The 27,671-nt window shown below is 51.6% G+C and overlaps 2 protein-coding genes across 4 annotated transcripts in view; both read right to left on the minus strand.

The window, feature by feature from the left end:
* On the minus strand, window positions 1–17,609 carry HDAC8 (histone deacetylase 8). 3 transcript variants are annotated; one of them, XM_064159202.1, is made up of 11 exons: window positions 17,568–17,609; window positions 13,399–13,451; window positions 12,127–12,257; window positions 9,897–10,038; window positions 6,624–6,736; window positions 5,520–5,597; window positions 4,998–5,106; window positions 4,222–4,394; window positions 3,045–3,139; window positions 828–933; window positions 1–540 (listed from the first exon to the last, which is right to left on the minus strand). In XM_064159202.1, the coding sequence occupies exons 2-11, from the start codon at window positions 13,443–13,445 to the stop codon at window positions 518–520; spliced, it is 1,017 nt and encodes a 338-aa protein (XP_064015272.1). In that variant the 5' UTR covers window positions 13,446–13,451; window positions 17,568–17,609; the 3' UTR covers window positions 1–517. The 3 variants fall into 3 exon arrangements, with proteins under 3 accessions (XP_064015272.1, XP_064015268.1, XP_064015271.1); XM_064159198.1 differs by lacking the exon at window positions 17,568–17,609 and adding an exon at window positions 14,005–14,161; XM_064159201.1 differs by lacking the exon at window positions 17,568–17,609 and adding an exon at window positions 13,856–13,910.
* The window catches only part of PHKA1 (phosphorylase kinase regulatory subunit alpha 1), a 22,154-nt gene continuing 8,747 nt past the window's right edge, over window positions 14,265–27,671 (minus strand). The window contains 19 exon segments of the mRNA XM_064159204.1: window positions 14,265–17,695; window positions 17,952–18,152; window positions 18,283–18,336; window positions 18,843–19,013; window positions 19,261–19,302; window positions 20,433–20,462; window positions 20,773–20,888; window positions 21,295–21,396; window positions 21,791–21,920; window positions 22,006–22,084; window positions 22,262–22,341; window positions 22,492–22,648; window positions 22,797–22,936; window positions 23,141–23,235; window positions 23,620–23,793; window positions 25,690–25,865; window positions 26,298–26,376; window positions 27,354–27,390; window positions 27,392–27,499. Coding sequence (XP_064015274.1) covers window positions 17,522–17,695; window positions 17,952–18,152; window positions 18,283–18,336; window positions 18,843–19,013; window positions 19,261–19,302; window positions 20,433–20,462; window positions 20,773–20,888; window positions 21,295–21,396; window positions 21,791–21,920; window positions 22,006–22,084; window positions 22,262–22,341; window positions 22,492–22,648; window positions 22,797–22,936; window positions 23,141–23,235; window positions 23,620–23,793; window positions 25,690–25,865; window positions 26,298–26,376; window positions 27,354–27,390; window positions 27,392–27,499 — 2,145 coding nt within the window. The 3' untranslated portion in view covers window positions 14,265–17,521.

Genomic DNA, 27,671 nt, shown 5'->3' on the forward strand with positions numbered 1-27,671 from the left:
GAGTATCTCAAATACTTTATTTTAAAAAAATCCCAGTTAAAAACACAATGACTATGCCTTTCCCTGGGAAGGAGCCATAGCCTATGCCCAAGGACTCAGCTGCCTTTTTGGCATTGTTCTCCAGGCAGGCAGCTAAGAAGCTGTGCTCCTGCCAGGAAGGCCAATGTGGTAGTGGTATCCAGCTGGGGAGGGTTCACAGCTTTGAGCAGCCTCTCTTAAAAAACATTTTAAACCAGTTGTGAGAATAAACTGTGACGTTAAAAAAGGAAAGAGAAAGGAACAAGGCCCTGCTGGCACTGGAAGGCTGTGGCTGGAGGGCCCACACTCCTGCCTGAGGAGAGCCACAGTGCTCATGGTGCACAGCAGCTTTCATTCTTTAAAGAGAAAAAAAACCCACAACTAACCAACAGGAATTTCTTCCAAACTTCCCCTGCAGCCACAAATTTTGCCAGCAGCTCAAACACACCATCCTTCACGCAGGAAATGCTCTTGTGGAAACCTGAGCCTCTCTTCTCTGCTAAACAACATGCTTCAGATTCCCTGCAAATAAAAGGAGGCAAAAAAAGGGTATTTCCACTGATATTTCAGTCCAACAGAACAGCCCAGCCAGGGGCAGTTTTTGCTAAGAGACCCACAGTTCTGAGCTGATGTGCTACTAACACCGAGAATCCCATGTGAAGCAGGAGACAGAGGATGTTGTACATGATGGGCAAACAAGTGAATGTGGCTCATCTTTCCAGTCATGGAGAAAGACTTCAATGAGCTTTCCTGAAGTCCTCTCTAAAAAGCCTTGTAAACCTGAAGCACTGCTGGCTTGGACAACTCACCTTTGATAGAGTTAAGAATTTCCTGAATCCTCTGTGGCTCGTTGCGGTCTGGTCTGCAACTGGGTGTGATCTCCAGCACATAATCAGGACCATACTCCGTGAAGAACTGCAGGGAAGAGAAGCAGAGAGTCAAGAGAGAGGCCTCTGGCTGGCTGAGCTGGAGGGAGGGCTCCCCATGGGTACCTGTTTGTAAAAAGGCAAAAACATATTCTTCATCTGAGGGACATATGGAGCTTAACTGCATCAAAGAGCAACTTCTGCAGTGTCTGTGTCCACCTGAAGTTTGCCACCGCTACCAACTCAAGGCTTTGAGAAGCAAAGCTCAGTGGTACATCCAATAGTCTATGCAAATGCTTTCTTTGGGAAAGCTGATGGCACTCATTTTACACACAATTACTTGAAAACCTCATTTTTCAAATTGACAAAATCTTGGCATACAACCAGGCACCTGCCCCTCACTCCAGACCAGAGGTTCAGCCCCTTCAGCCCTGTCAAGTGTCAGATAGAGAGTGAGAAATTACAGAAACCCAAAGGATGGCTCTGAACAGGCCACCCTGCAGCAGCTTTCCTGCTTGCACTTGGCAGGTCCCAGAAAGCAGAGCCTGTCACTAGCCTTACACCTCTCTTTTTGCCCAGGCTCTTGCATGTCTAGGACAGGTCTGAAGAAGTGCTGGACAAACAGAGCTCCCCTAGGACCAGTTAACACATGTAAATGCCATAATAAAACTAAAACCTCTCACAAACCAATGCTTAGCTATTACCAAAGGGACAACTACAGAGACATCAAGATACTTCTTGGGCACACATCACAGAACACTGGTCTGCCGATGCTGGAACCTGCCTCTGCACACAGGCAAGAAACAACAAAAGGGCTTCACTTCAAACCAGGGCTTTGCGGCAGCTCCCCCAGCTCCCCTTCTGCTACTGGCCTCTCAAAAGGTCTGACCTTCTGTCTGCCCATTTCTGGGACCAGTGGGTGAAGTGGGGAGTGCAGAAGGGCTTAGTTGGTACAAAGTGTTTTTTGTTCCCTCAACAAGGCTGAGCTGCCACTTCTGCTTCCAACAGTCATGGGGTCCTCAGAAAAAGGGGCAGGAGCTTTTACATGTCTGCCATAATAATTGTTCTATAGGTGGCAATAGCTGCACTTGGTGACTACAGCAGCAGCAGCCCACATTTCCCTTCCCTCCAGTCCATCCCCCTTCAAGAACTACATCACAGCTCCAAGAAGCAGGCTGGGCTGTTACCTGGGAGCTTGTTTATGCAGAGTGAGTGCTGAGCAGCTCATCTCATCTCCAAGAACAAAATCACAAGCACCATTTCACTGCAAGGGTAAGCCAAACAGGCTGGCCATCAGCAGCAGCACAACTCGTAGTTCAGCTCTGCAGGCCAAGTGCTGGTGAGCTCAGGGAAGAATACAGATTCCTTTGAGAAGGAGCAGGCAGAGCAGACAGGGCCCTACTGTGCTCAACGACATCCTGCAATCGACTCGTTTCCCACGCTGCTCTTACCCTTCAGGGCACTCAGTGCAGGAATTAACAACACAGAAAAAACAACATTCAGACAGTAAAAAACTAAAATCCTTTAGCAGTTAACTCCCACAAAGGAATCCTTTCTTTTCACTTCCTGTATATACACAGGATCCTGCCTCATTTAAAATCTGTTTCTACAGAAACCTGCTTAAAATACCACGTTTAAGCACATCACCTCTCAAAAAGTATCTTTGCATGGGTAATTACCAGTTTCTAAAATGCCAAATTTCCACTTTCAATCCACACAAAAGCTTAACTTCCTCACTGAAAATGTTCCATGAGATCCTGAGACAGACAAAATCATAGTTCTGCTCTGTAGGCACTGCAGGCTTGAACTGTTCTGCACACGCAGGCTTGTTTCTGTAGGGTCAATGACACTGACCTGTGGCTTGAGATCTCTTATGAACCTATAGTTATTGCACTCAAAGTCAGTCTGGATTGTGCCCTTGGGTTAAGATTGTTAAACCACCAGCACTGGAACTGAGACAGCTCATACATGATCACCACCAGCTTCTGGCCTCACAGTCCACTGAAAGACTGTTGGTCAGGAAAGGTTCTAAGTAGGACAGTACACTACTGTTACAGGAGTGTCTCAACAAAACAGGATTGAGCAGCAAGGATGCCATTTAGATCAGGTAGAAAACTCAGCTCTGGCTCAAGGAGAAGAGTGGGTTTGTCAAAGCTTTACCTCATGATCAGGGATCTCAGAGGACAGAGTTCTCCCGAGGATGACCCCAGTTAAGTATGTCCAACAGCGAGCTGTGTTGGCAAGATTGTAGCCTCCTGTCTCCACCAAGAATTGAGATTTCAGAGGGGGAAGAGTGGGGAAGAGAGAGAGAGAGGGAGAGACTTTAGCAGAAGGCACAAACTGCAGAGGCAGCAACACACAGTTAATGAATTCATTTAATTTCACCTACTCCAGCTGTGCCCAGAAACATCATTTTGTACCTACTGGCTAGAAGGAGTCAGGTATAATGACACCATATGCAAAGGGCAGGCCTCCCAAATTAAACTTCAGTTACACACATCATGGCACAGGCCAGGCTCCTCCAGCCCCCACACTCATACACTGGGCTCTCTTCTGGCAACGAGAAGTGTTCCAAGGTAAGTGGGAGAGATGCAGTGGGAATTCCTGCTTTTTAATGCCAGCCTTTTACCCACAAAGATGTGCTACAGCAAGACCAAACACTCATAATCTCTCCAAAACAAAGTGCATTAAGCACATAAAAATTTAGGCTAAACATGATGTATTTGATCACTCCATCTCAAAAACAGCAGCTTGAGGTGATATGGCTGCAGGAACAGAACTGAGAGGTGCCCTCTGTGGTACACAGTGGCTTTTGCTGTTCTGAAATGCTCTGCTACATAAAGCCCACCCTGTGCTCTCCCCAATGGACAAGCAGCTGGTTATGCAGCATAGCAGAGCTAAGTCTAGCATATCTTTCACTGGGTATCAGAGCCCTTCTGTACGGTGCAGGTAGTTAAAGTCCTTTTCCTAAGTCCCTGCTTGTATCCAAAGAAAGTCATTCATTGTCAGATGCCCCAGGTAGGTTTGGGAATGCAATGCTCAGTTTTAAAACAGAAGTGCTGAAGAACTCTTCAACAGAGACAGGAATCAGAGGTGCAATTGAGAAGCCAGGGTCAGTTCATCTGGGTTAACAGTCTCTGCTCTTCTTCAGAGGAGACAAGCAGCCTTTAGCTCAAGATCTAAAGGTGTGTGTGAAAACAATATCCCATCATGAAGAGCCCCTCTGATCCTTCCCTGCAGCCATCCTGGCTCAACTCAAGTCAGTGCCCAGCCAAGGGGAACACACTTAAAGATGGGTGACAGGAGGATGAACCTGTTTCCTCGTGCCTGCACTCACCTCCTCCCAGGATGAGAGTTGCCAGCTGCCACTGCAGGACGTACTTGAGGCACTTGCCCACTCCCTCAGGTGTCATGTTGAAAGAACACATGGGATCTCCAGCAATGGTGTCAGCCCCCAGCTGCAGCACAACTGCCTCTGGGTTGAAAGCACTGTACACCTCTTTCAGCACCCTGTGGAGAGGAGAGAGGGCACCACAAACACAGCTCAGAGGGATGCTGAGGGCATGGCCCTGGTCTCTCAGATCTACTGATGCCTCTCAAGCTTTCTACATTCTCTGCTCAGTTTTTCACGGGGGCTATAGCTTGTGAGATCCATCACAGTGACAGAGAGGCCTACCAGAAAGCAGGTGTTCATCCTTCAGCCTTTCACTCTTCCACCACAGACAAAAGATGCTTGGAAAACACTTATTGGTCAGCCCCAAGTGTATCCCCCACAGATGGTCAGAGTTCAGAGCATTTATCTGAAGCAAAATCACCCAAGCCTAAGTTCACAGCTAAAAAGTACTCATCCCTTCTCAGCATCTCTCAAACACGCAAGGCTGACCCATGGCAAAGAGACTCCAGTCACCCACAAACACCTCTGTAAATTCAGTTTGCCTAGAGATTTGTCAAGACCTCCGAGACCTCTCAAAATCCATGTTTACTGTAACCAAAAACTGTGACAAGGGAAGGCACAAGGCTTAAGGAAGGATTGCATTTAAAAAGAGCAAATAAAATCTGTGCAGTTTCTGTTCCCTAGACCCAAGTAAGCTGCATCAGAGCAAAGGGGCTCACGCTTCACAGATCTGGTAATACTTCTCATCCTGAATGCCATCTTGAATGGGGACATTCACACTGTAGTAACGACCTTTCCCCAGGCCAACATCTGTCACATCACCAGTGCCTGAAAAACAGAAACATCTCATGTCTGATGGCAAGGGAAAGGGGATCAGCCGCAAGAGAAATGTGTGGGATGTCTCAGATGAGAGCAGAGCCAGGACCTCTGGCATGCTTATGGAGAAGTCCATTTGCCACCACCAATAAAGGAGAGGTTGGATTGACCTGATTCTCACTCTCTGCCCAGTTCTGTCACCCAGCTTTCAAGGTCTGCAGGTGGCTGCCCAGCAGTGTCTCTGCCCAGGTCCCACTCACAACCGGAACAGGGGAAATGCCAACCCTACCTCCTCCTTCTTTCCTTCTCCTGGGTCAACAGGGGAGGCAGTGAGATACTTCTACTGGGATGGGTTTTGCCTTTGCTGGGGCCTCATCAGTGATGTGTGAACCAAATTAGCAAAAGTCTCATTGAGTTCAACTTGCCTGGGAAAAATCCTGGTGAGAACTTGTGCAGAGAAACAGTCATGACCTTTGAGGTGAAACTAAAGGCATCTTCAACTCCTAGGAGAAAATGGAAGAGAAAAAACATTCCATGCATCTTTCTTACAAGTGAGAGTCTAAACACAACAGTGAGCTGTGCAATAAACATGGGGAGCAAGCAGAGCAGGGACAGAATGAGCAAAGTAGAAAATCAGATCTGCCTCAATAAATCCTCCCTTCATCAACACAGATATGAATTCAAAGCATCAAAGGTCACAACTGAAACTATTTTGGTGGGTAACCTGTACTGAATGGATCTCAATACCTCAGTCAGTGCCCACATCAGCAGCACTCACTTGCACTGCTTGGCCTGCAAGGCTCGGGAGGGAGTGGAGCAGAGATGCCTTGGCTAGTGCCTGGCTCTGATCAGAAGCAGAACTACAGAGCTCCCTTTTTCTCAGGGCTGCTGCAGTTCAAGATGCCTTTTTCTTAAAGACATATTAAAATGGTGGGGGTGGGAGAGGGAAAAAAGAAGGAACGGGAAACTTAACAGAAACCAAATATGGGGGGAAAACAGAGCAAAATGAATCACATCATAAAATTCAGAAGAGCAGGAAATATTAAATGGTGTTGAAACAATGTACCTGAAGGAAGGAGCAGCTTCTCCAAGGCCAGCTCTGGCTTTAGTTTTAGAACATCAAAGCCTCTTTTAAAAGCATAGTCTACTGCTGACTCTTGCACTGGTGGCATTAAACTAAACACTGTGAACAGCTGCTCTGCTGGGATGGGAGACAGGGAGCATGCGGGAAGCCCTTGCTAGAGAGCCACTAGCAGAAGGAATTACTGGAATGGGAACATGTTATTTGTTGTTTAGGTACAAGGCCACTGCTCAGACCCTAAAGAGAGGTCTGATCAGCAGCACAGGGCAAATCCACAGAGCAGGACAAGGCAGAAATGGATGGAGGGAATTTGACTGTACTGAAAGAAGGCAAAGCCATGGCTGCTGCAGCAAGCAAAGCCTTGCTGCCCCAAAAGGCCTCAATTTCTCACATTCTCCCATATGAGTGGGGAGCTGCTGTGCTGTTCACAGCCTGTGTTGGGCCTTACCATCCCCATGATGCAAATCCAAATCTATGTAAAGGACACGGTCAAACTTCTGCCGCAGCCGCAGGATCCCCAGGACAGCATCGTTCAGGTAACAGAAGCCAGAAGCTTCATCTCTGTGAAAACAATGTTCATGAGGCTGAACACTGCCAATGCAATTGCCACTCATCTTGCTATTGCAAGTCTCCTTCCACCTCACAGGGGCACAGAGGAGGATGGAGAGCAACAACCAAGGGGTGGGTCAGGGACAGTTGGCTAGGAAGCAGACAGCATGACTGCTTGTGCCAGTTCAAGCCCAGCCTGGAAGGCATCTGGTAAAGCATTAGCCAGCTCTGCTGCCTCTTCCTGACCACGGGGAGCTTTGTAGGGTATCTATGACCCTAATAAAATGATACCTTTCTGCACTTTTATAGAAGTTCAGAGCCACTCAACTCAAATGTACTTTTCACTGTACCTCCTCTCCCTCTGCAGCAAGAGGGCAGGCTCCTGGACAGTTCTACCTGTCCATGTCCCTGTGAGCACTGGACAGGGCCAGGTAGACAGTCACTCCATCCGTGCTGTCTGGGTCACAGCTCCCAGGAAGATCCTGGCAGTGAAAGGCAGGTCCAATACAGCTGCAACACTCTGTTCTGTTTCAAACTCTTGGGGTATGAAGGCTAAGCCTCTTCCCACAGCAACACTCACCCTGCCTCCCCAGAAAAAGAGGAGCAGGACACCACACAGAGTCCCTCAGGATACAACTCCTGAGTTCAGCCAGAAGACAGCCCCAGCAGCTAAATGGGGGACTGATGTTGTGTGGAAAGATTTATCTCTGACGTATATCAAGAGGCAGCTTCCATATTGTTGACATCAAAGGAATAAGAAAGTTTCTTAATCCCTGCTCCAGACTTGCTTCAAAGTTAAGTCCCTCTCACCACTTGGCACTAGCTCTTAGATCATCCCTGGATGTCTGATTTAAACCAAAACTGTTTTTGCAGCAGGAGTGTTCAACCCCCTCTTCCCAATAACTTTTGCCTAATCATAAGTAATTAAAAATTAACATTAATTTAATGTTAAAGTCTCAATATGCTAATGAGGAAAAACAAATACATGCTGAACATACAAGTCTGAGGAGGGCAGATTTAGACTGGATATTAGGAAGAAATTCTTTACAGCAAGGGTGGTGAGACACTGAAACAGATTGCCCAGGGAGGTCATGGATGCCACCTTGCTGGAGGTGTTCAAGGCCAAGTTGGATGAGGCACTGAGCAGCCTGCTCTAGTAGGAGGTGTCCCTGCCCATGGCAGGGGGGATGGAAATAGGTAATCTTTAGGGTCCTTTCCAACCTAACCCATGCTATGGAACTGTGAATAAATGACTGTTCCTCAGCATTCCTCCCAGACTGTGCTAAACATCTCCCAGAAGGCAGGAGAGCACATGTGCTGCTGGCACTGGTAGCAGGGTCAGGGAAGATGGGGTGCAGCATGGGCCAGCACAATCACCAGCAGCAGCTGAGACTGGGGGTGAAGGCAGAGACAAGGTGGGTGTGTGATCCTTTTCCTCTATCCCAGACAGGGACACCTTTCTGAGTGAGAACTGCAACCCATGGCAGAATAGTCAGAGCCACTGCAAAGGTTTGCACTTCCGACTGTGCTGGGTGTTACCCTGGATTTGTTAATCCTCAGATCACCTTGCAGTCCACTGACTGCATTTACAACTGGCAATCCCCAATCCGTTGTACCTGTCACTTTAAAACAATTAAACTATTTGATTGCTTTGACCTCTGAGCTGTGTCAGAACGAGTCCTTGCTAAGGAACCAAAAAGTGAAGACAAAAGTTTATGTTGCCAAACAGTTCCAGTGAAAGTGTTGGGCAGGTGAACACTGGAGTCTGATCTGAATGTGACAGCCATCTCTCCTCAAGGAGCAAGAGGGCTCAGCTCAGACAAGCTACACTCTCTCCCAGCAAGTCATAGCTGAACCCTCTTCAGCAAAGTGCTGACCAGGAAAAGGGTCCTGATGAGACACTGCCATCGCTGGCATTTGCATAGCACTGTTACACCTCCAGAGTTTCCCAGTCAGGTCAGAAAAGTCCCTGGAGCAAGAAGAAAACTCATGTACAAGTCGTTAGGGTCAGACATGTGGTTCCTGCTAACTACCGAGGCTTCCCATGGAAGCAGAATGGCACTGCAAATCAGCTAGCTAGGGACAAGGAGAGCTGCCCTCTTGTCTGCATCTGCAGACAGGCCTTGTGTTTTGGGAGATGGGGGACACAAAATAAAACATACACACGTGGAAAACAGTTAAGGCATGGAAAGAAAATTATTTTACCACTATAGTCACAGGATTTTGGAGAATAAATCTCATGAAAAGCAACTGAGGATGCTGAGGCTGCTTAGTTTGAAAAAGAGGAGGCTGAGGGGAGACCTCATCGCTGTCTACAGTGACACGGAGAGGTTGGGGCTGGTTTGTTCTCACAGGTATTAGTGATAGAAGAAGGAGGAATGGCCTCAAGCTGTGACTGGGTAGGTTTAGACTGGACAATAATTTTTCACTGAAAGAGTGGTCAGGCATTGGAATGGCTGCCCAGGGAGATGTCTGAGTCACCAATCCTGGATGTGTTTAAAAGTCTTTGGATGTGGTGCTTGGGGAAATAGTTTAGAGTGAATCTTGTAGAGATATGGGCTGGACTGGGTGATCCTGAAGGACTTTTCCAATCTGAACGTTTCTATGCTTCAGGGATGAAATTTTGAGTTCCTCTTCAGTTGCTCTTGAAGATCATTACTGATATCATAGCTCAGAAAAAACAGCCACCACTGAGCAGAGGGGAAAACAGGGATCAGTCCTGCACTGTTCAAAATCTCTTACTAAAAAATTCCCAAGAGCCACACAAAACAATTTGGACACCATGCTGACACATTCCCACTCTCCTGGGCTGAGAGTGACACCAACTGTTTGCTTCTCCGCAGCCCTTCTCCATGGACTTTTCAACAATCAGTTCTCACCTAACTCCCAGCCATAACCAAGTATCAATGGAAGCTGGGACACCTCTGAAATGACCTGCCCCAAACCTGCACTGCAGTCCATGATAGCACCAGGACTGGACAGTAACCATCCCACCCTCACCATGCCACTGCCATACACTCTGCTTCTTTTCTATCTACCACCTGCCTTCCCTCACCCCTCTCACACCTTGCTCTCTCTTCCAGCTGAATCGCTGCACACTGAGGGTTCACAGGGAAGCTGGGAGCTAGGAGGTGGGGCTGAGACAACACAAGGGAAGAGATTTTTTTCTTACTTCTTTGCATGATGCCACCCTCCAGGCCAGTTAATTGCTACCTTGCACATGCCATCCAGCAGGCACTGAGCTGCAGTGATGGTGGCTCCTCCCACAGCTGCTGCATACTCAAAGATCCCTTCAGTAGCTGGACAGTCGTAACCTGTGAGTAGGAATCCACTTGTCAGACACAACAGGCCTTTTCCTCTGGGGGAAGCACATTCTCTCTGCGTTGAGCTCTCTCTCTTCAACCACTGCTCTAACCTTTTGCTCCAGATGCAATGAAAAAGCCACTGCATCAATACCCTCACAACGGGTATCAGATTTAGACTCACACAGCAGATTTAGTGGGTGTAAGTAGGAAAAAGATTGTATTGGGTTTGCATGGCAGTGTTTTGGGAGGGAGGGCTGCAGGGATGCCTTCTGTGAAGGGATACCAGGAACTCCACCCATGATGGACAGAGACAGTTCCAAGATAGACTCCCTGCTGGCCAAGTCCCCATCAGTGACACTGTTGCTGCCTCTGTGATACTATACCAGTGAGCAAGGGAAAAATGCTGCACAACAGCTAGAGAGGGAGAATATGGGAGAACAACTACTCTGCAGGCACCATGGTCAGTGAAGGAGGGGAGGAGCTGCTCCAAGTGCCAGAGCAGCCTGTGGTGAATACCACTGTGAGGCAGGCTGTCCCCCCACAGCCCATAGAGGTTCACAGTGGAGTAGACATCCAACTACAGCCTGTGGAGGACCCCACACCAGATCAGGTGGATGAGCTCAAAGGATGCTATGACCCTGTAGGAAGCTGCAGCAGGCTCCTGGCAGGACCTGTGGCCCCATGGAGAGAAAAGCCCATGCTGGAGCAGGTTTGCTGGCAGGACTTTGGCCCCACAGGGAAGGGCTCACATCAGAGATGCTCATGGAGGAATGTCTCGCATGGGAGCAGCCGTGTGCTGGAGCAGAAGAGTGTGAGGAGGAAGGAGTGCCAGAGACTGTGATGAACTGACCACAACCCCCATTCCCCACGTCCTCCGCCACTCAGGGCAGACAAAGGCAGAATTGGCAGTGAAACTGAATTTCTGAAGTGTGGATGAGGGGGAAGATGATTTTAGTTTTGTTTTCAGTTCTCACTATCCTTCTGTGTTACTAGTTATCAATGAATTGAACTAATTTCCTTAAGTTAAGGACACAATACCCACAACCACCTTGCCTGTTTTCACTGCACTGCTCAGGCTGCCTTAACTCCAGGCAGGCAAAAGTCCTTTGGTCAAGATGTAAGCTAAGTCACCAGGCAAAGAACAGCTTCAGGCCTTTGTTCACCCATGCCCTCCACCATAGAAAGCTGGCAGCAGCCAATCTCAGCTCTCTTCCAAGGGCAGCAAGTGAGGTCTTTGTCCTTCCCGAGATCCCCAAAGCAGCAGCGAAGACACTGGCTCACAGTACGCAGACAGGGAGCAGCACCATGAGGCTGACAGTTCTCCATCACCTTAAACCTGTTCTACTACCCTAAGCTCACCCTTCAAAGACCAGGCCCAAGGTCTCTCTGCATTCCAAAAGAGCAATACTAAGCAGGACCTTTTTTTTAATTGTTCTTTCCTTTATTTTAGGGAGAACCTTGAGTTTCCCACCAGTCAGCTGGCATCTCACGGTTTGCAATATGCTGGGTTTGTCACAAGACTGATTGCTTTTGTCATGAGTTGTTTTCAAACTATTTTCTTCCCTTCCTAATCAATATAGAGAATTGAAATATATAGAGTTTATGGTACAAATTGCTTAACAGGAACTAAAGAGAGTGAGAGAGTGTCCTTGGTGCCATAAAAGGTAATTTTGAGGAGGTTTGGGATACCCCAGAGCATTTGCACAGGCTGCATCCTGCTTCATGAATATGTAGTAGGTAGGAGGAATAATTGTATTAGGTCAGAATAGATACAAGAACTTTTCAATGGAGTTCACAGGCTGTAGAGCAATTCCCCATAGAGCACAGCACTGAACAGAGAAATTCTGCTGCTTATGCACAACAGTGTCTAAGGAGTTTTTTGATTCCAGCATCAGCTCTGCTGGCAACAGTGGAAACCTCAGCCTCACAGGTGATCCTGGCTGACAGGGTTCAGCAATACCCCATCAAAGAGAGTTTCCCTTCACAAACAGTTCAGCAGCCCACCTGTGCTCACCCCTCTGTCTAACCTCAGCTCCAGCAAAAAGCATGCTGGACCTGACAATCAGCTTATCCCTTGCTGAATACACACATCCTTACCCAGTCCATACTCCACAGACTCTGGATGATCATCATCCCCCTCCTCACTGACTTTCTGCAGGTGCTGCAAGTAAGCATCTGTGTGGAAGCTTGCCATCTCCTCCATGGAGGCCACTTTTGGCTTGATTATCCTAGGAAGGGAGGACAAAGGGAGTATGTCAGGACAAGAGACTCCAGAATTCCAGCTTTAACCTCAGGCCAGGAGACTTCCTTTGGCAGGTAGTGAAGAAAAAGCAAACCATCTCCCTCTTCCTCTCACAATGGATTGTTGCTTTGAGTGAGAAGGCTGCCCAGGTTAGCTGGAGCATGCCTTTTCCCTAGCTTGACACCATCTGCTGTGCTCACCTCAACACTTTCAGGTGCTGCCTGCATTAACCTTTCCACTTTGCTTCAAGTTTTTTTCCTCTTTTCTGCATTGTTCACCCTGTTTGAGCAACCCTCAGCAGATCCAATCTTCTGGTTACACACAGAGGAAACAAGAGCGAGAATGTCCAATGCCCAGTGCTACAAAAGGACATCAGCCTGCTGGGTCAAGAGCTGAGCAGTGCCTCCTACATGCTCCTAACTGAGGACCTTCTCTATCCCCAGCAACTCAGACAGCACCCTTCCCAGGCTTGGACACTTTGCAGTCCTCCTAAATCTCATGACAGATTGAAGCCCTCTCCAAACTGCAGACTCTGGGGCTGCATGCAGGCAATGCAGAACAGTTCAGTTGTTACTAGAAGGATGCAAGAAGCTTCCAGCTCACCCATGGGATTTCTTTTAAGATTTGATGAGATACACTACAGAGGCTGAACTAAACCTTTTCTTGCCCCTTTACACCTCCCAGTGTCAAGAGACTAACAGAGTAGGAGAGTTCTCACTCTTACACCTCAGACTTCATCATCTTCTCTCCTGAACAGCACCAAGACCTCACAAAAAACGTCTCCCAAATCAGTTTTAACACATCAAAACAACATGGTCCCTCCCAGCATCGGCACTGGCAGCACCAAAAACTTCCGCTCAAAGTCCCAGGCACAGCAGGTGACAGTGGGCTCTGAGGGGCAAACACAGGGCAACTTGTACTCCTTTGGACCAGGAAGGGTGACCATAAATTGCACCTGCCACAATTACCACCGCAGCGTTGTCTATTTAGCAAAACAAGCAGATTTCCCCAGAAGCACACACCAAGTATCCTCCTACCACCCTGCTGCCAGCAAGGACACTGAAAGACCTGCAGCTACTCAAACCTTAGCAAAGAGAACACTCTTCACAGAAAAAGGGAGTACTTACTTCATTTGGTCAAGTAAGGAATACGCTTCAATGAGTGAATGCACCATGCTGGCCTGAAAAAAAGGAATTGAGACCATGAGGGCAGCTCTAGCGCAGGGTTCAGACACACAGCAGCTGAGGGATAAGTACCTCGCAGAGCAGGTGTGCCTGTAAACTCTCCCAGCAGCACAGCTAAACTGCCACCTGCCTGAGCAGGCCGGGCCCCGGGGCAGGGACTCCCCGCGGAAGCGAAGCAGGGCAGCCGGGGCCCTCCCGGTGCGTCGGCGACCGGCACCACACAGCCTCTGCAGGCCGGGGGCCGCGCAGCGCCCCGTGTGCGCTCCCGCCCTGCCAGAAGCAGCCTGCGGGCACCGCCCGGCTCGTCCTCTCTCCTCACAGCCCTGCCAAGGGCAGGGACGCCCCCGCACTGCCGCCCCCAAGCTCCCCGCACCCTTTCGCTGTGCCGGACACCGCTTACCCAGCCAGAGCTCCCGGCCCGACGGGCAGCCTCCCGCGAACCCCTCCGATCTCGGGTCTCTGCCCGGCGTCTCCAATACCCCCGAGCCCCGGTCCCACCAGCCCACCCTCCTCCCGCTCCCGGCCCGCAGTCCCCGGCGCGGCGCTGACCCGCTTGGGCACTTTGCAGAGGGAGTCGCAGAGCGCCAGGTACTCCGGGCTGTACACGTACACCGGCGGCGCGGCCGCCATCAGCGCCGCACGCCCGGGGCTCGCCGGGAGGAGCCGCTCCGGCCCGGGGCACGCCGGGAGCCGTAGTCCTGCCCCCCCCCGCCCCCGGCGAGGTCAGGAGTCCTGCGGCAGTCCGCGCCCCGCCCGCAGCGCCGGGACCCTCCCTCCCTCCCGGCCAGCGAGGACAGGCGGCACACGCGTGTCAGCGAGGTTTTATTGAGACCCACCCCACGCAGCACCGCGTGGCGCTTGCTCCTTACAAACTAACGACTACCATTAACGAGGCTCGCGGCCGGCATGCACCCACCGGGGAGCCTCTCGCCTGAAAGGTGCAGCGCTGCGCCCCGCTGCCCAAAGGAGACCCGAAAGGTGCCCAGTGCTTGCTACCATGGCTCCCTGTGCTCAGCGCAGCCCAAATGCAGCCTCCCCCTCTCTTGGGACACAGAAGTCAGGCTGGGGCTCAGTCTGTCAAAGCCTCCTCTGTCTGGAGCCAGGTGTGGAACTATCTTTATGTGGCTATTACAGAGCAGCTGCTGACACCTCTTAGCTACTGTCAAGGCCAAACAGCACTGGAGAGAAGAGACACAGGCAAACGGTGCTAAAAGGAGCTGCCCCAGCACAGGCTGTCCCACAGCAGAGATGCAGCCCTTGGTGCAGCATTGCTGCCACGTTCAAACCCATGAAAGCAGTGGCAGCTGGAGCGCAGCTCCTGTGCAGGCAAAGGAGCAGCAGCAGCCTGAGTGGAACATTGCCTGCACCAGGCCAGCTCAAGAGGCAGTTCAGTTTGTGGTCATCACCCTAATGGAGAGAGATTAGCTCTAGTTTCCACCCAGCAGAAAGCCATATCCTCTGCACTCATCAGAATGCATGTGGCAACTCAGAGCGAGCTCCCATGAACATAATGCAGGCACCTAGGTCTCAGGCTGCAGGCTGTGCCAGAGGCTTTCACTGCAAACAGCTGGCAGTAGTGAGAACATATTCATAGTGGACAATCTGCTCAGCCTACTGGCATAGCTACAGGAAGAAGTGGAAAGATAAATGAGCATCAGGGAGTCAGACACAGAGATGGAAGAGCTTGGCTCCACCTGTCTCAAGACAGAAACAGGCATGAAAAATAAAAAAATCCAGTGGCAAATGGCATCCCTCAAGGGCCTATGTTATGACCAGTACTGTTTAATATCTGCATCAGTGATAAAGTGAGACCAGGTACCCTCAGCATGTTTGCAGACGACACCAAGCTGAGTGGTGTGGAGACACATGAGGGATGGGATGCCATCTAGAGGGACTTGGACAAGCTTGAGAAATGGGCCTGTATGAACCTTGTGAGGTTCAACAAGGCCAAGTGCAAGGTCCTGCACTGGGTTAGGGCAGCTCCCAGTACCTATCCAGACCGGGGACAAAAGGATGGAGAACAGCCCTGTGGAGAAGGAACTGGAGGTGCTGGTGAATGAAAATCCAGACACTCTGTAGCCATGCACACGTGCAGCACAGAAAGCCAACTGTATCCTGGGTTGCATCACCAGCAGCACGGGCAGCAGGTGGAAGGAGGAGATTCTGCCCCTCTGCTCCACTCTAGTAAGACTGCTCTGGAGCAATGCATCCAAATCTGGAGTCCTTGGCACAAAAATGGTCTGAGGGCTGGCAGCCCTCTGCTAGGAAGAAAGGCTGAGAGACTTGGGGATCAACTTCAAGAAGCAAAGGTTCTGGGAAGACCTTATTCTGGCTTGTCAATACTCAAAGGTGGCTTATAAGAAAGATAGGAACAGTTGTTTTAGCAGGGCCTGTTGTAACAGGACAAGGAATGACAGTTTAAACTAAAAAGGGAAGATTTAGACTAGACAGAAAGAAGAAATGTTTGACACTGAGGGTGTGAAGCACTCGCCCAGGTTGGCAGAGAGGTAGAAGCCTCATCCCCAGAACCATTCCAGGTCAATTTGTTTGGGAGTCTGAATAACTTGTTCTAGTTACAGATGCAGGGCCATGAAGATGCTCAGAGGGCTGGAGCACCTCTTCTATGAGGACAGGTTACAAGAGTTGGGGCTCTTCAGCCTGGAGAAGAGAAAGCTTCGAGGAGACCTAAAGCAAGGCTGGGGAGGGACTATTTACAAGGTCTTGTAATGACCAGACAAGAGGTAATGGGTTTAAACCTGAATTGGGGAGATTTAAACTAGATGTTAGGAAGTTCTTTACAGTGAGGGTGGTGAGACACTGGCACGGGTTGCCCAGGGATGGTTGTGAATGCTCCCTCCCTGGAGGTGTTCAATACCAGGTTAGATGAGGCCTTGAGCAACCTCTTCTAGTGGGAGGTGTCCCTGCCTATGGCATGGGGTTGGAAATGGATGATCCTTGAGGTCCCTTCCAACCTAAACCATTCTACGATTCTATGATTTCATGTCCCTGCTGTCAGCAAGGTTGGACTAGATGACCTTTGAGGGTCCCTTCCAACCCAAAACATCCCATGATTCCCTAAGCCCACCCCTTCAAGTGCTTTGTGGTGTGCATACCTGATTCCTATCAATTCAACCACACTATCTTACATGGTGTCTGACCTACAGCACAGAGCAGAGCTGAGGTCCACACTACAGCACCACCCATCTCCTGTGCAAGGCTGTGGGAGCTGGAGCAGAGGCCAGAGTTGAGCATTAAGGGCACACTGGTGATGACACAGCTAATGCTGAGCCAAGTAGCCAGCTCAGAGCTGCTTCACAGGCCACACATGGACTTGGCAGATGGCATGGAGGGGCTGCCACTGGCACCTCCCAGCCAGGCAGCAGCATTGTCCTCATAGCTTGGTGGTAACACCTTGGGATGCTGCTGGCTCCAATAGCCTCCCCAGCTTAGGACACAGGACTCCTGAGGGAGGCACTATGGGCTGCCTACTTATAATCTGTGTCTAGGTTTTGATTTTAGGTGTGTCAGGAGGGAAGCTCAGGCAGCATTCCCTGTTCTAACAAAACTTTTCCATCAGCAGCAGGAAGAGCAAGAGCTCCAGGGTACAATAATATAAACCCTGCAGATTTGTAACAAAAAGCAGAACACAACAGGTTAAAACTTCAGATCTGCTGGAGGCAGGGAGAGCTGAGCCAGCCAGGGAGCACTACACTGCTGATCACACACACCTGCTAAAGGGGTCTCTCTCCACCTACCTCCCTCAAACACAGGCTCCTGTGGGGGTGATGGCCCAGGAGGAGTCACATAGGCAGACACTTTCAAAACAAGCCCAGCCTTTCCTTGCCAGCCCTTGCTCCACAGGCCACATACTGACCTAGGTCAGCTCAACACATGGGCCTCCTGCAGAACTCCTCAGGAGAGCCACTCACCCACCAAAAGGCCAGGGCTGGGAGGGGAGAGGGCCACACAGGCTGCTTGCAAACTAGCTTAATGCCCATCTTTTAAAAGCTGCATGAAACAACCCACCCACGGGATGTGCACAGCCTGGGGAGGGGAGCCACAAGAGCTACTGCATGGAGCAGCTGTCGGTGGGCAGGAAGTCGTAGACGTACATGGCCACCGACTTGGACAGGTAGGTCAGGGTGCCAAACCGACCGCTCGGCGCGCTGTCGTACAGCAGGCAGCAGATGCCCGTCGACGGATCCCTCTCCAGCATGTGGTCATCAGCACCCAGGGCTTTCTGGATTTTGCAGAAGAAACAAGAAAGGCAGCATTAGGAGAAAAGGCAGCCCCCCTTCACCAGCTTCCATGCCAAGCATCTTCTGTTGCGCCTGCAGTGTGACAGATTGATGGTGAGCAGCAGGAGGAGGACACTACATGTTTGCTGTGCCTCATGAACACAATGTAGACAGCGAGGCAGGGTCTTCCTGGTGGGTGAACTCTGCATAGCCACAGAGAACACAGCTAGCAGCCTCTGCATGAAACCAGACCCCTACCTGCTCCTCATAGAAGAGGTCATTGGCCATGTGCAGGATCTTTTCCACAGCTATGATGCTGCCAATGGTGTGCACCTCCACATCCACCAGCATGGTGAGCACTAAGATAGCCTCCACCAGCAGCTGCCTGTACTCTGGCTGTGGCACACGGTTGAGGACCGACTCCACATGCACAGCAAACTTCATTTCTCCTGGGGTCATCTGTGAGGAGGGAGAAGCAAGTGCACCTAGAGCACCACACTGCCAGCACAAATCCCAAGCTCTGCTGGGCACTCACCTAGGGCAACCCAGCACCACACATCTGCCCCGTTTCCCCTTTACACAAACCTACCTCTCTGGTTGTTGAAGAGGGGAGAACAAAGCCCTCCACGGAAAGGCCATGGCACTGCAGAACAAGAAGGCCATGGTTATGCACTGGAAAAGCACTGTGCTAAGACACAGAGGTTCAGCTCACCAACAAGCTCACAACTTTTGCATTGGTGTGCTGCTCACACACCACTTCTCTACCTCCTGACTCTTTGCACAGCATCGCTCCTTTCCCGCTAGCTCAGCATCAGCCAGAGCCCTCTCACACACAGCACAGGGCTCTTCTCCCTGGCCTATGCCAAGGACAAGCCATGCCCAGAGCTGCTTCAACTGTGGCTCCAGCCTCCAGCCCTGTCTCTGAACCTTTTGCAAGGTTCAGCACACTATGAGGTAGGTCCTGCATGCTACAAAGCAGCTCCAGTTTTTCTCCAGCTTTCCAAGGCTAGCTGCAGGCCTTGTCCATGAAGCACATATCTACACAACATCAGGGACCAGCCCTGGGTGCCCAAGTCCCCCTGACAAGCCTGGTGCCTGGGACCACAGGCTCATATGCATGGAGATAAGCCAGACACATGTGCAGCTCACCTTCTGCAGGACCTTCCAGACCTTCTGATAGAAGCCTACAGGGACACGGTTGAGGGCCCCATCCAGGCGTCGTCTCCGCTGCCACTGGCCCTGGCGGCTGTCCTTACTGCGCTGGTCTCCCAGCATGCTTGGAAGGGAACCCTTGCCCAGCAGCTCTGAGTGTCCAGCAGACTGGGCAGACAAAACAAGGACCACAGAGATGGATGAAAAGTTAAGTATCTCACAAGAATGCAGCCTGCTGCTGCCCAACAGTTTGTGCTCACCCAGCCTGGTTCCCAGGGCAGAGCTGCCACCTCCTGCCCCCAGGCAAAGGCCACCCTGCAGCCCCAACTCCCTGCTGCACCCCCAGAGCACAGCTCCTTTCTGCAGGCATGAACAAGACAGACCCCCATGCATGCAGCCAATAAACACAGGTTACCAGAGATTTCAGGTCACCATCTGAAGACTGAAAACTGAGGGGCTGAAGGAGAAAGAGAGAGACAAAAATCAGACTGTGACGGAGCAGGGCAGCCATCACAGCAAGCAGAGTAGCAGCAGCATGGAACAAGCTTGGGTTAGTTGTCCCAGGGGTCACAGTTAGCTGGGAATTGAGAGGCAGTTTCCAAAGCTGAGCTGCAGAAAGCCACATCAGCATCAGAAAGACTTCACCAGAGCACTGAGTGGCTACGGGGCCTCCACGTGGCAGTACTCTATGAACAGCATGCTTGTGCCAGCCAGCACACAGAAGCAGGATTTCTATTGCTCTGTTGGCTGCTGGCATGGGCAGGGGTTTAGTCTCAGGCAGACTGGAGGGCCAGCAGCAAGGTCACTACCCATGGACAACCCTCCTCACAACTTATATGGTCCCTCTGAGCCAGGCTTCACACTGCAGCAGGTTGGTTATAAACCTTCTGCAATGGCCTGCTCCTTGCAGGCCCTGTCCCTTTGAGGATGGACTCCTCCTAGAGCCCAGGATTCCTCCTGGACACGCACCAGGCACCAGAGGAGGTCCTTGTCATGAAGAGCTGGGCAGAAGCCTCTTAGAATCATAGAATCATAGAACATCAGGGGCTGGAAAGGACCTCAAAAGATCATCTGGTCCAGCCCCCCTTCTTCCAGAGAAGACATAATTGGGAAGGCTACAGGCAGCAGCCAGCAATCACCAGTGAACTGTCGGTCAGGACCATGGCTGCTCATGGCACCACACCTGCTCAGCAGGCTTTTTAGGGTATAATGCAATCTATTCAGCCACAGCAGCTATGGAGCACAGCTCCCACGTGGTTGTAATATCAATACACCCACGACTCAGACAAGCCTTCCTCCCTGCAGTCCAGACATGGCAGGTCCCACTCCAAGGGGATCTCTCCAAAGGCTGTTGGGCAGTGGGCACCCACAGCCATGCTGACCTCCTCCCAAAAAGCCAGCCTCCTTCCCCTATCCTGAACCTGAGCCTGCAGAGAGGGAAAGGCAGTGCATTGCTGCAGCAGGTCTCTCAGGGGGCTTGCTTAGGAAAGCTTAGCTCCTGCATGCTCAGAAACTACCCTGGTGCATGGCACACGGGGGATAAAAGCTGAAGCTGTGGGAAGACCAAGCTGGCTTCACTTTACTCACATTCAGAGACTGCCTACGTTTATCCAATTGCTGCAAGAGAAGAAAATGAAGTTTCTGATGCTGGAAGAGGCCCACCAGGACACCAGCCATGCCTGGGTCTTCCCCATCCCTGCACCTTTTCAAGCAGCCCTGTGCAGCTCTTGTGCTGCACTGCCAGAGCAATTCTCCCATCCCCACTAACATATTTACCTCAATTCTATCCCCCAGGGTACAACTAGAGCCAAAAGTAGTTCCAAGAAGTAGCTGCAAGTTCTCTGAAGCCCAGGAGAGAACTCCCTCCTGCTCTCTCATAAATCACCCAGAAAACCTGTCAGGAGCAGCCTGCACCACCTGCCCTCACCTGTTTGATCTCACTTTTCAGCCTGACGAGGCCAGTACGCTCAGGCTTGGTGGCCCCAGCAGCCTCCACCTCATGGATGGAGACAGCGGTGGTGAGAGACGAGTCGACCGATCGCACTGGAGAGGAAAAGAGGTCTAGAGTGGGTACTGTGTCTCAGGGCATGGATGTCCCTTGTCACTGCTCAAGCACTGGTACCTCTGCACACCCTTGCCCACTTTCCCAACCACCACTGGAGATCCACAAGTACAGCACACAACTGCTTTTAACTCAGGTCTGACCAGGACAAGTGCTGAACTAAGCAAAGCCTCAGTAGCCATAGGACTCAGTCCTGATCTCCAGAAACTGGCTCACCCTGCTGAAGAGCACAGCTTCTCACTGGACCACTGCACAGCACAAGCAGCTGTGCTGAACACACAGGACAGGCACATCCCACATAGCTGGGGACACGTGGAGATGGCCCCACTCCACACCAGCCACCGGCTTTGCCCAGAAATGCTCTCACAACCCTGCTGAGACACTCACCACTCTTTTCCACCCCAAACTCTTTGCCAGAGAGGATGTGGTAGAGAAGATTCTTCATGTCTGATGGGCTGAGATTCATCAGGTTCTCAGTGGCTTCTCTAGCTGGAGACAACAGTTAGGATGTCTTACCTTGCTTCACAGCCCTCCTGGGACATATCTACCCTTTATCCCATTTTATTAGCAGAGGATGCACTGGTACAGGAGCTCATCCTCCAAGGAAATACACTAATTCCAAGTGTTGCCTACAAGGACTCCTCCCCATGCAAACCCAATACACACGCCAGAAGAGAACCACAGTGAAATCACCTGCCTGTGCTGCTCAATAACAGCTCCAGCTGCTGATCGCAGCACTTTCATGCAGGGTCTGCACTTTCATGCAGGGTCTCGTCCTGGCACTAAGATGCCCCTTTTTAACAGCACTTCTCCTTCCTGACCGACAGGGCCCCTAGCACTGCAGCACCCAGCCAAGCCAGCGTGCCGTGCCCACCGCACATACCCGAGCAGCGCAGGGAGTGTGCCAGCTCCGTTGCCATCACCTGGATGATGAGCCCGATGCGGATGCGGAACATCTCAGCAAAGAGCGCAGGCTGTGTGCGCATGTACATGGCCAAGTACACCATGATCTCCTGCAGCGGAAGAGGCAGATCACCAATTGCTGCTCACCAGGGCAGACACCCAGATGTGGAATTCCTTGTGATCCTGGCCCCTTACCTGGGTGAGGATGGACACACTGAGGTTCTTCTCGCTGGCTTCATCAATCAGGCGAACAAGTTCCTCATAGGGGATTGGGCTAGAGAGGGAATGAATTCAGGGGCATGTGAGAGGCAGCAGAGCTAGAGGGATATCCTGGTCTGCACAGCCCAGAATGGAGAGAGGCAGGCTGGGGACAGCCACCCAGAGCTGCTCCTGCCCACAGACTCCAGAGCAGCACCAGCCCATTAAGTGCAGGGAGGGAGAAGCTACTCACGTGGTGATAGTCTTCTCACGTGGCTCTGGGGGCAGCCCCACTGTCAAGTGCTTCTGGTGAGACAGGAGGTCAGTGCAGGCCTAGGGGCAGAAAGAATCGCCAATAGCTCAGGGTTGAGGCCTCAACATAAGACAGGGATAGACAGAGCTAGTGTGGCCTCATGCCTACCCCTCTTCTGCCTCTTCCCGGATGGATGCAAGCCTGTCAGAGGCTGGCTGCACAGCTCTTACCTCATCCAGAGCTTCTACCTTCTTCTTGAGAATGCCAGAGATGTAGCGGATCAGGGCCCACTGGCGCGTGTCTCCTACCCGCACATACAGCTCAGTGAGGAGCTCCTTGACGGTGGGGCCAGGCTCACTGTCAAGCCCTGTGTGCCACTCGGGCCCCCTGCAGCACAGGAGATGCCAAGTTATGGTCAGAGATCTGCCCTGCGGCAGGTCTCTGACAGCCCCCTGGCTCCACAGGTGGGGGCACATGCATAGGTGCACCAGCTCCCTCTGCTCAGTCAGCCAGCAGGTCTTGGAGCTCATCATACTTGAGGATGTGGAGCATGTAGAGGATGTCTGCTTGCTCCTGCAGTGTGGGGCAGACGCGCAGCTGGTCCACCAGTGTCTTGCAGTCCACATTGCCATGCTCATCACGGGGCAGGTTCATCTCCGCATAGGGTATGTGGCTCTGGGGAAAGGGAAACCCATGTTCCTGTCAGACACTGCCAGCACTCCATGCCAGGTGCTCTCTGGTTACGGAGCCAAGGCCACTTGTCCATACCTACTGCCCCCTGCCAAACACCAAGCCTTCCTCAAGCAGCCCCACCAAGGACCCTCTGGCTTCAGCCGAAGGACAGCACTGCTCAGCCAGTCTGGGAGGGATGGAGCTCACCTTGCCATCTGTGTCATGCTGGTGGGGTGAACTCAGCAACTTGACCGACTGCTGGGATGCCTGGAAGATCTTGCTGGGGACATACATCCCAACATCTAAAAGAAAAAGCCAAGGTTCATGCAGACACTTCTCCATCCCAGCTACCACTGCTGGGCCTCAAACCGCCTTACATCTGACACTCTGCTCCCCCACCATCCCCTGCAGAGCTGTGGCAGAAGTAGACTCTGCCCACCTAGTTAGAGGAATGCCACAGGGAGCTGAGCTGCCATCCCTTATCATTCAACTCTTTCCAAGAGAGCTGCACAGGCACCACCTCTAAGACACCTGACGGGCAGGATTAACGTGGTGGACATAACATGCTTTTGCACAGGCTCGCTCTGCAGCCCATGGGGCTCTCAGCATCACACAGCTGGGAAAGCTCCTAAAGTATGTTCAGCCTCAACCTCAGCAAAGCTGCTGAGGGTGCTGCAATCACTCACTCTGGACATGAAGGTCCTTAGCCTTGGACGCCAGGGACATGAGGTCTCGGGTGGTGTGGACGGCAGCCCGGAAGCGTCCCAGCCCTCCCGTCTGGGCAGTGGGAGGGAGGACTGAGTGGGGAACTGTGCGCTGCAGCAGGTGGTCCAAGTACTGCGCAACCTCGTCGTAGGTGTCTGCGGGAACGGGAGGCAGAAGAGGTAAAAGTTCAATTGCTCTGCAGAGGGGCATCGCCAGACCCCAGAGACCTCTCCGGCTGTGCCTTAGCAAGGGCAAAGCTTTGCCTGCTGCACAACAGTGTGGGGCTCGTGACAGACAATGGCATCAGCTGGGCTCACAAAGGCAGCAGCTGCAGCACCCCTGTTGCAGCACTGCTTCACCAGCTGTCTGCTGGGGTCAAACTGGGGCTCCCTCCAAGTTCTCCAGACAAAGGAAGTGATGGGGCTTCAGTATGTGTCTGGTCCAAACGTGCACAAGGACAGAAGAGTCTGCCTGTGGTGAAACCCTCACACTCTTTCCCTCCAGGAAAGAAGGGAGGAACACACAAGAGCTGCCCGTCCAAGCAGAGGCCACTTAGGAGCACTCCAGCACAGCAAAGGTCTCATCCAAGCAGGACTCACATAGAAGAGCAAGGTGGGATGGGTTTTACAACAGTTATTCCTGATTAGAAATTAGCAGTTATCTACTATGAGTTAGAGGAAGAGTTACAGCTCCTGCATGGCTCCTTGTCCAGCCTTTAGCAGCTCCCATTGCTCCAATACCACATGAGGGGTGCCAGAGCCCAAATTTGCTAACTGCAGTGTGGAGGAGGTGCTTAGAGGCTATGTCTCTGCTCAGCCAGAAACTGCCCAGCAGAAAGGGGGAAACCCTGAGGGGGAAATGCTCTATGCTAGGCCACGTAGTACAGCAAAGAGTTGTTGATGCACTTCCAGCCAGGGTAAAGCTTCATGGCTCCTCAGCTGGCAGACAAGATCTTTGGTGTGCCTGCACTAAGAGGTGAGCTGCAGACTGCATCTGGCACTGACCACACTGCATGCTCTTTCAACAGCTGGTTGGGATGCCTCCTGCCAGCACCTGACAGATCGGCTGGAGGAGCACCCCAGACATCAGGCTTGAGAACATCATCCTGCCTGGCTCCAGCTTCTGACAACAGGGAAAACTTTAAATTGAGCTTCTTCTAACTGGTGTAGAGAGGCCAAGTAGGCCTTGTCTCTCACTGGGGCTTGGAGGAAGCAGACACCTTGGAGAAGCCCAAGAGCAGCCTGCAAGCAAACCACAAGCAAAGCAAGAGGAGAGCAAAAGAAGTAAGTATTCAGAGTTGCAGCAGTTCAAACACTGGCTACAGGAGCAGAGCAGCAGAGGCAGAGCAGAATGATAGGAAGGTGACCAACACTAGATCACACAGGAGGAAGATGTACTCAGACCTGCGTGCAAGAGGAGCAGTAAAACTTGCACCTTGCCACGGTCTCAGGGCAGGGCAGGTCCATTACACTGTGATGACCTAAGGCCTTCTTGGGTACCCTATCCACAGCAGCAAGGCCTCAATTTGGCACCCACTGAAGCAGCACGGCCCAGGGAGGGTCAAAGGCTGCAGGAAAACAACACTCAGAGACCACTTGGAGACATGGTGGCTCTCCCCCACCATCTCAGGTGCTATACCATCACTTTCTCTACCAAAAATCCTCAGGCAAATCTCCTGAGCAAAGGCAAGTTGCCAACCTTACATCTCTTCCCCAAGCAAAAGCCTATGAAGCTTAGAACAGCTTTTTCCAGAGCATTCTCCACTCTCTCCCTGTCCACCAACCTCAGCCCTGAGGCAACCCCTAGCTGGGCAACTCCTCTGGCGAAGGGACTACAACAGCTGCATCAAATCACTCAGTCACATTCCACTGGTGCCACCATGAGAGTCACCCAGGCAAGGTTAATTGATGAAGGGTCAGACTGGAACAGTAACGTGGTGAAAACTCAAATGTATGAATCATGTGGTGGCAGATGCTGGCAGGGTGTTACGGGTTTACAGGTGAGTTGGAGATTCGCCGTGCCACAGCAGCAGCTGGCCTGTTCCCCCTTACCATCCTCTGCTATCTGCAAGCCATGCAGCCACTCCTCGGCGTCTAGCTCCTGAAAGCTGTCAATGCTGAGCTCGTAACTCTCGGCAAAGACCTTACCCTCTGGCCCAGGGTCCATAAAGCTGAGGTGTGTTCGGCATGACGTTGTCAGGATCTCCGACAACTTACCCGTCTGGATCCTGGGCGAGAGGAAGGGAGGTCACACAGAGGTGAAGAGGGAGGCAGTACCCTTGGCTTTGCCTCCCGGATCCAGAGAAGGCCCTTCAGCAGGGAGCGACACTCACCCAGGAACTTGCATGTGCCCCAGTGCCTGCTTGAGCTGCCTGCAATTCCTCCAGCCACAGGCAGGCATGGAAGGGCTGCCCAAAAGCTCTTAGAGGGATCCTGCAGCCATGGATTTAATGGCATGAAGAGGTTAAGTCCTCTCTTGCACCTCCTCTGTTAGATCTGTAGCACTGGGGTGCACAGTACAGCCTAGTACACACCCCAATGTATCCTCCACAGCTTGCTCCCCAACAGCTGATACTCAGGCCCAGTAGGTACCCTCGCTAACTAGGCTCTCGGAGGACACCAGCTCAACCCCCTCCCACACCCCAGGAAGCTGCACTCACCTTGCACCACCAAAATAGCCATCCTGCAGCTTCCGCAGCGTCGACAGCACCGTGGGGTGCACACTGCTGCCACTTTCATCTGTTGGGAACAGAGACACAGGCATTCAGCCTCCTCCACTCAAACAGGTTCTAAGAAGGTAACATGGGGCCAGGAAGGCATCCAGACACACAAAGCACTGCGGCATCAGCCAGAACTGGGATGCACAGTCAAACTGTGGCACTACAAGCCCCACCCGGGGAAATCCACGACTATCTAGTCTCGATTCCAAGAAAGCCAGGCCAATATGCACTCCAGGTTCCTGAGATTCACCTTGGGCTGAAGCTGATAGTACCAGACAGCAGCAGCTAAACAGTCTCCTCCTTTGCCCCTGGTGTTCAAATAAGACAGTAAAGGGGGTGCTGCTGTCACAGCCAGAACACCACAACAAAGACATCTCAAGACACTAAGAGGATTTCAAGCATACAAGGAGAGCAAAAAAGGCCTGAAAGCAGAGTCCCTTGCCTACACCTGCGAGCTGCTCCAGAAAAGTCATTGCACCATTGCACAGCTAATTGCTCCCTCTTATTCACTGTTTGACAGAATCCCAGAATCGTTTTGGTTAGAAAAGACCTCTAAGATCATCAAGCTCTCGAAGATCACCCAGGTTTTCCCCTTCCTGTTGTCTAGGAAAGCCATTAGCATGTAGTCTTAGTTAAGAGTCAAGATGCAGGAAGAACCCCAAGAACATTTTTACAGGAGGATGTTTTTCTGGTCTTGCTCCCAAGAGGCCTCCCAGCCTAGCTGCTTTGAGAGTGAATACCTCTATGCCAGCAAATGCCTATTGACCTGCAGGCACCAGTGCTTGGCAGGCAGCCCCGCTAGCTGCCAGGACAGCTGCCAACTCAGAGTAGCTCCTTTGAGTGGAAAGCTTCTCTCAGGATGCTACTGGCAGTTCCAGTCCCAACGTGTTTCCCATAACCAAGATGGTCCTGCGTCTGCCCAGCCCCCTCCTCCTGCAGAGGCTGCTTCCCAGGGTCATTCAAGCCAAAGGCCTTGCAAGGCTGGAGGATCTGTACCGAGCATGGTGTGGGAGATGGGGAAGGTGATGGTTGGTCTCCCCAGTCATCCTCCAGCGGCTGCACAGGTACGAGAGGTCTGTCCTCAGCATTTCTACGATCATCTTGTTGTCTAGAGCCAGGTAGAACTGCTGCTGGTCTATGAACTGTGAAGACAGTAGATGTAAGCTGCTCTTCTCACAGCCACCCAGTCTCTCTGGTGGCACCCACAACTTCCCACAAGCACTCAGCCAGGCCAGCCACACAGTGCACCCAGGAGATGTGTTCTTTTGCACCAACAACTTGTCCCACATAGCAAAGGACTTTCAACCCTCAGGG

The sequence above is a fragment of the Pogoniulus pusillus genome, chromosome 19 (assembly GCF_015220805.1).
Source record: "Pogoniulus pusillus isolate bPogPus1 chromosome 19, bPogPus1.pri, whole genome shotgun sequence".
NCBI lineage: Eukaryota > Metazoa > Chordata > Aves > Piciformes > Lybiidae > Pogoniulus > Pogoniulus pusillus.

What these genes read in the sequence shown, in the direction of transcription:
- HDAC8 (XM_064159198.1), bottom strand. Translation starts at nt 14,085, where the DNA reads ATGGCGGCCGCGCCGCCGGTGTACGTGTACAGCCCGGAGTACCTGGCG. An exon ending in CTCACCAGGATTTTTCCCAG is followed by an intron (nt 5,107 to 5,519) that starts GCAAGTTGAACT and finishes TCTGTTTTTCAG; the next exon opens with GCACTGGTGATGTGACAGAT. An exon ending in CTGAGATCCCTGATCATGAG is followed by an intron (nt 934 to 3,044) that starts GTAAAGCTTTGA and finishes TCTTCCCTGCAG; the next exon opens with TTCTTCACGGAGTATGGTCC.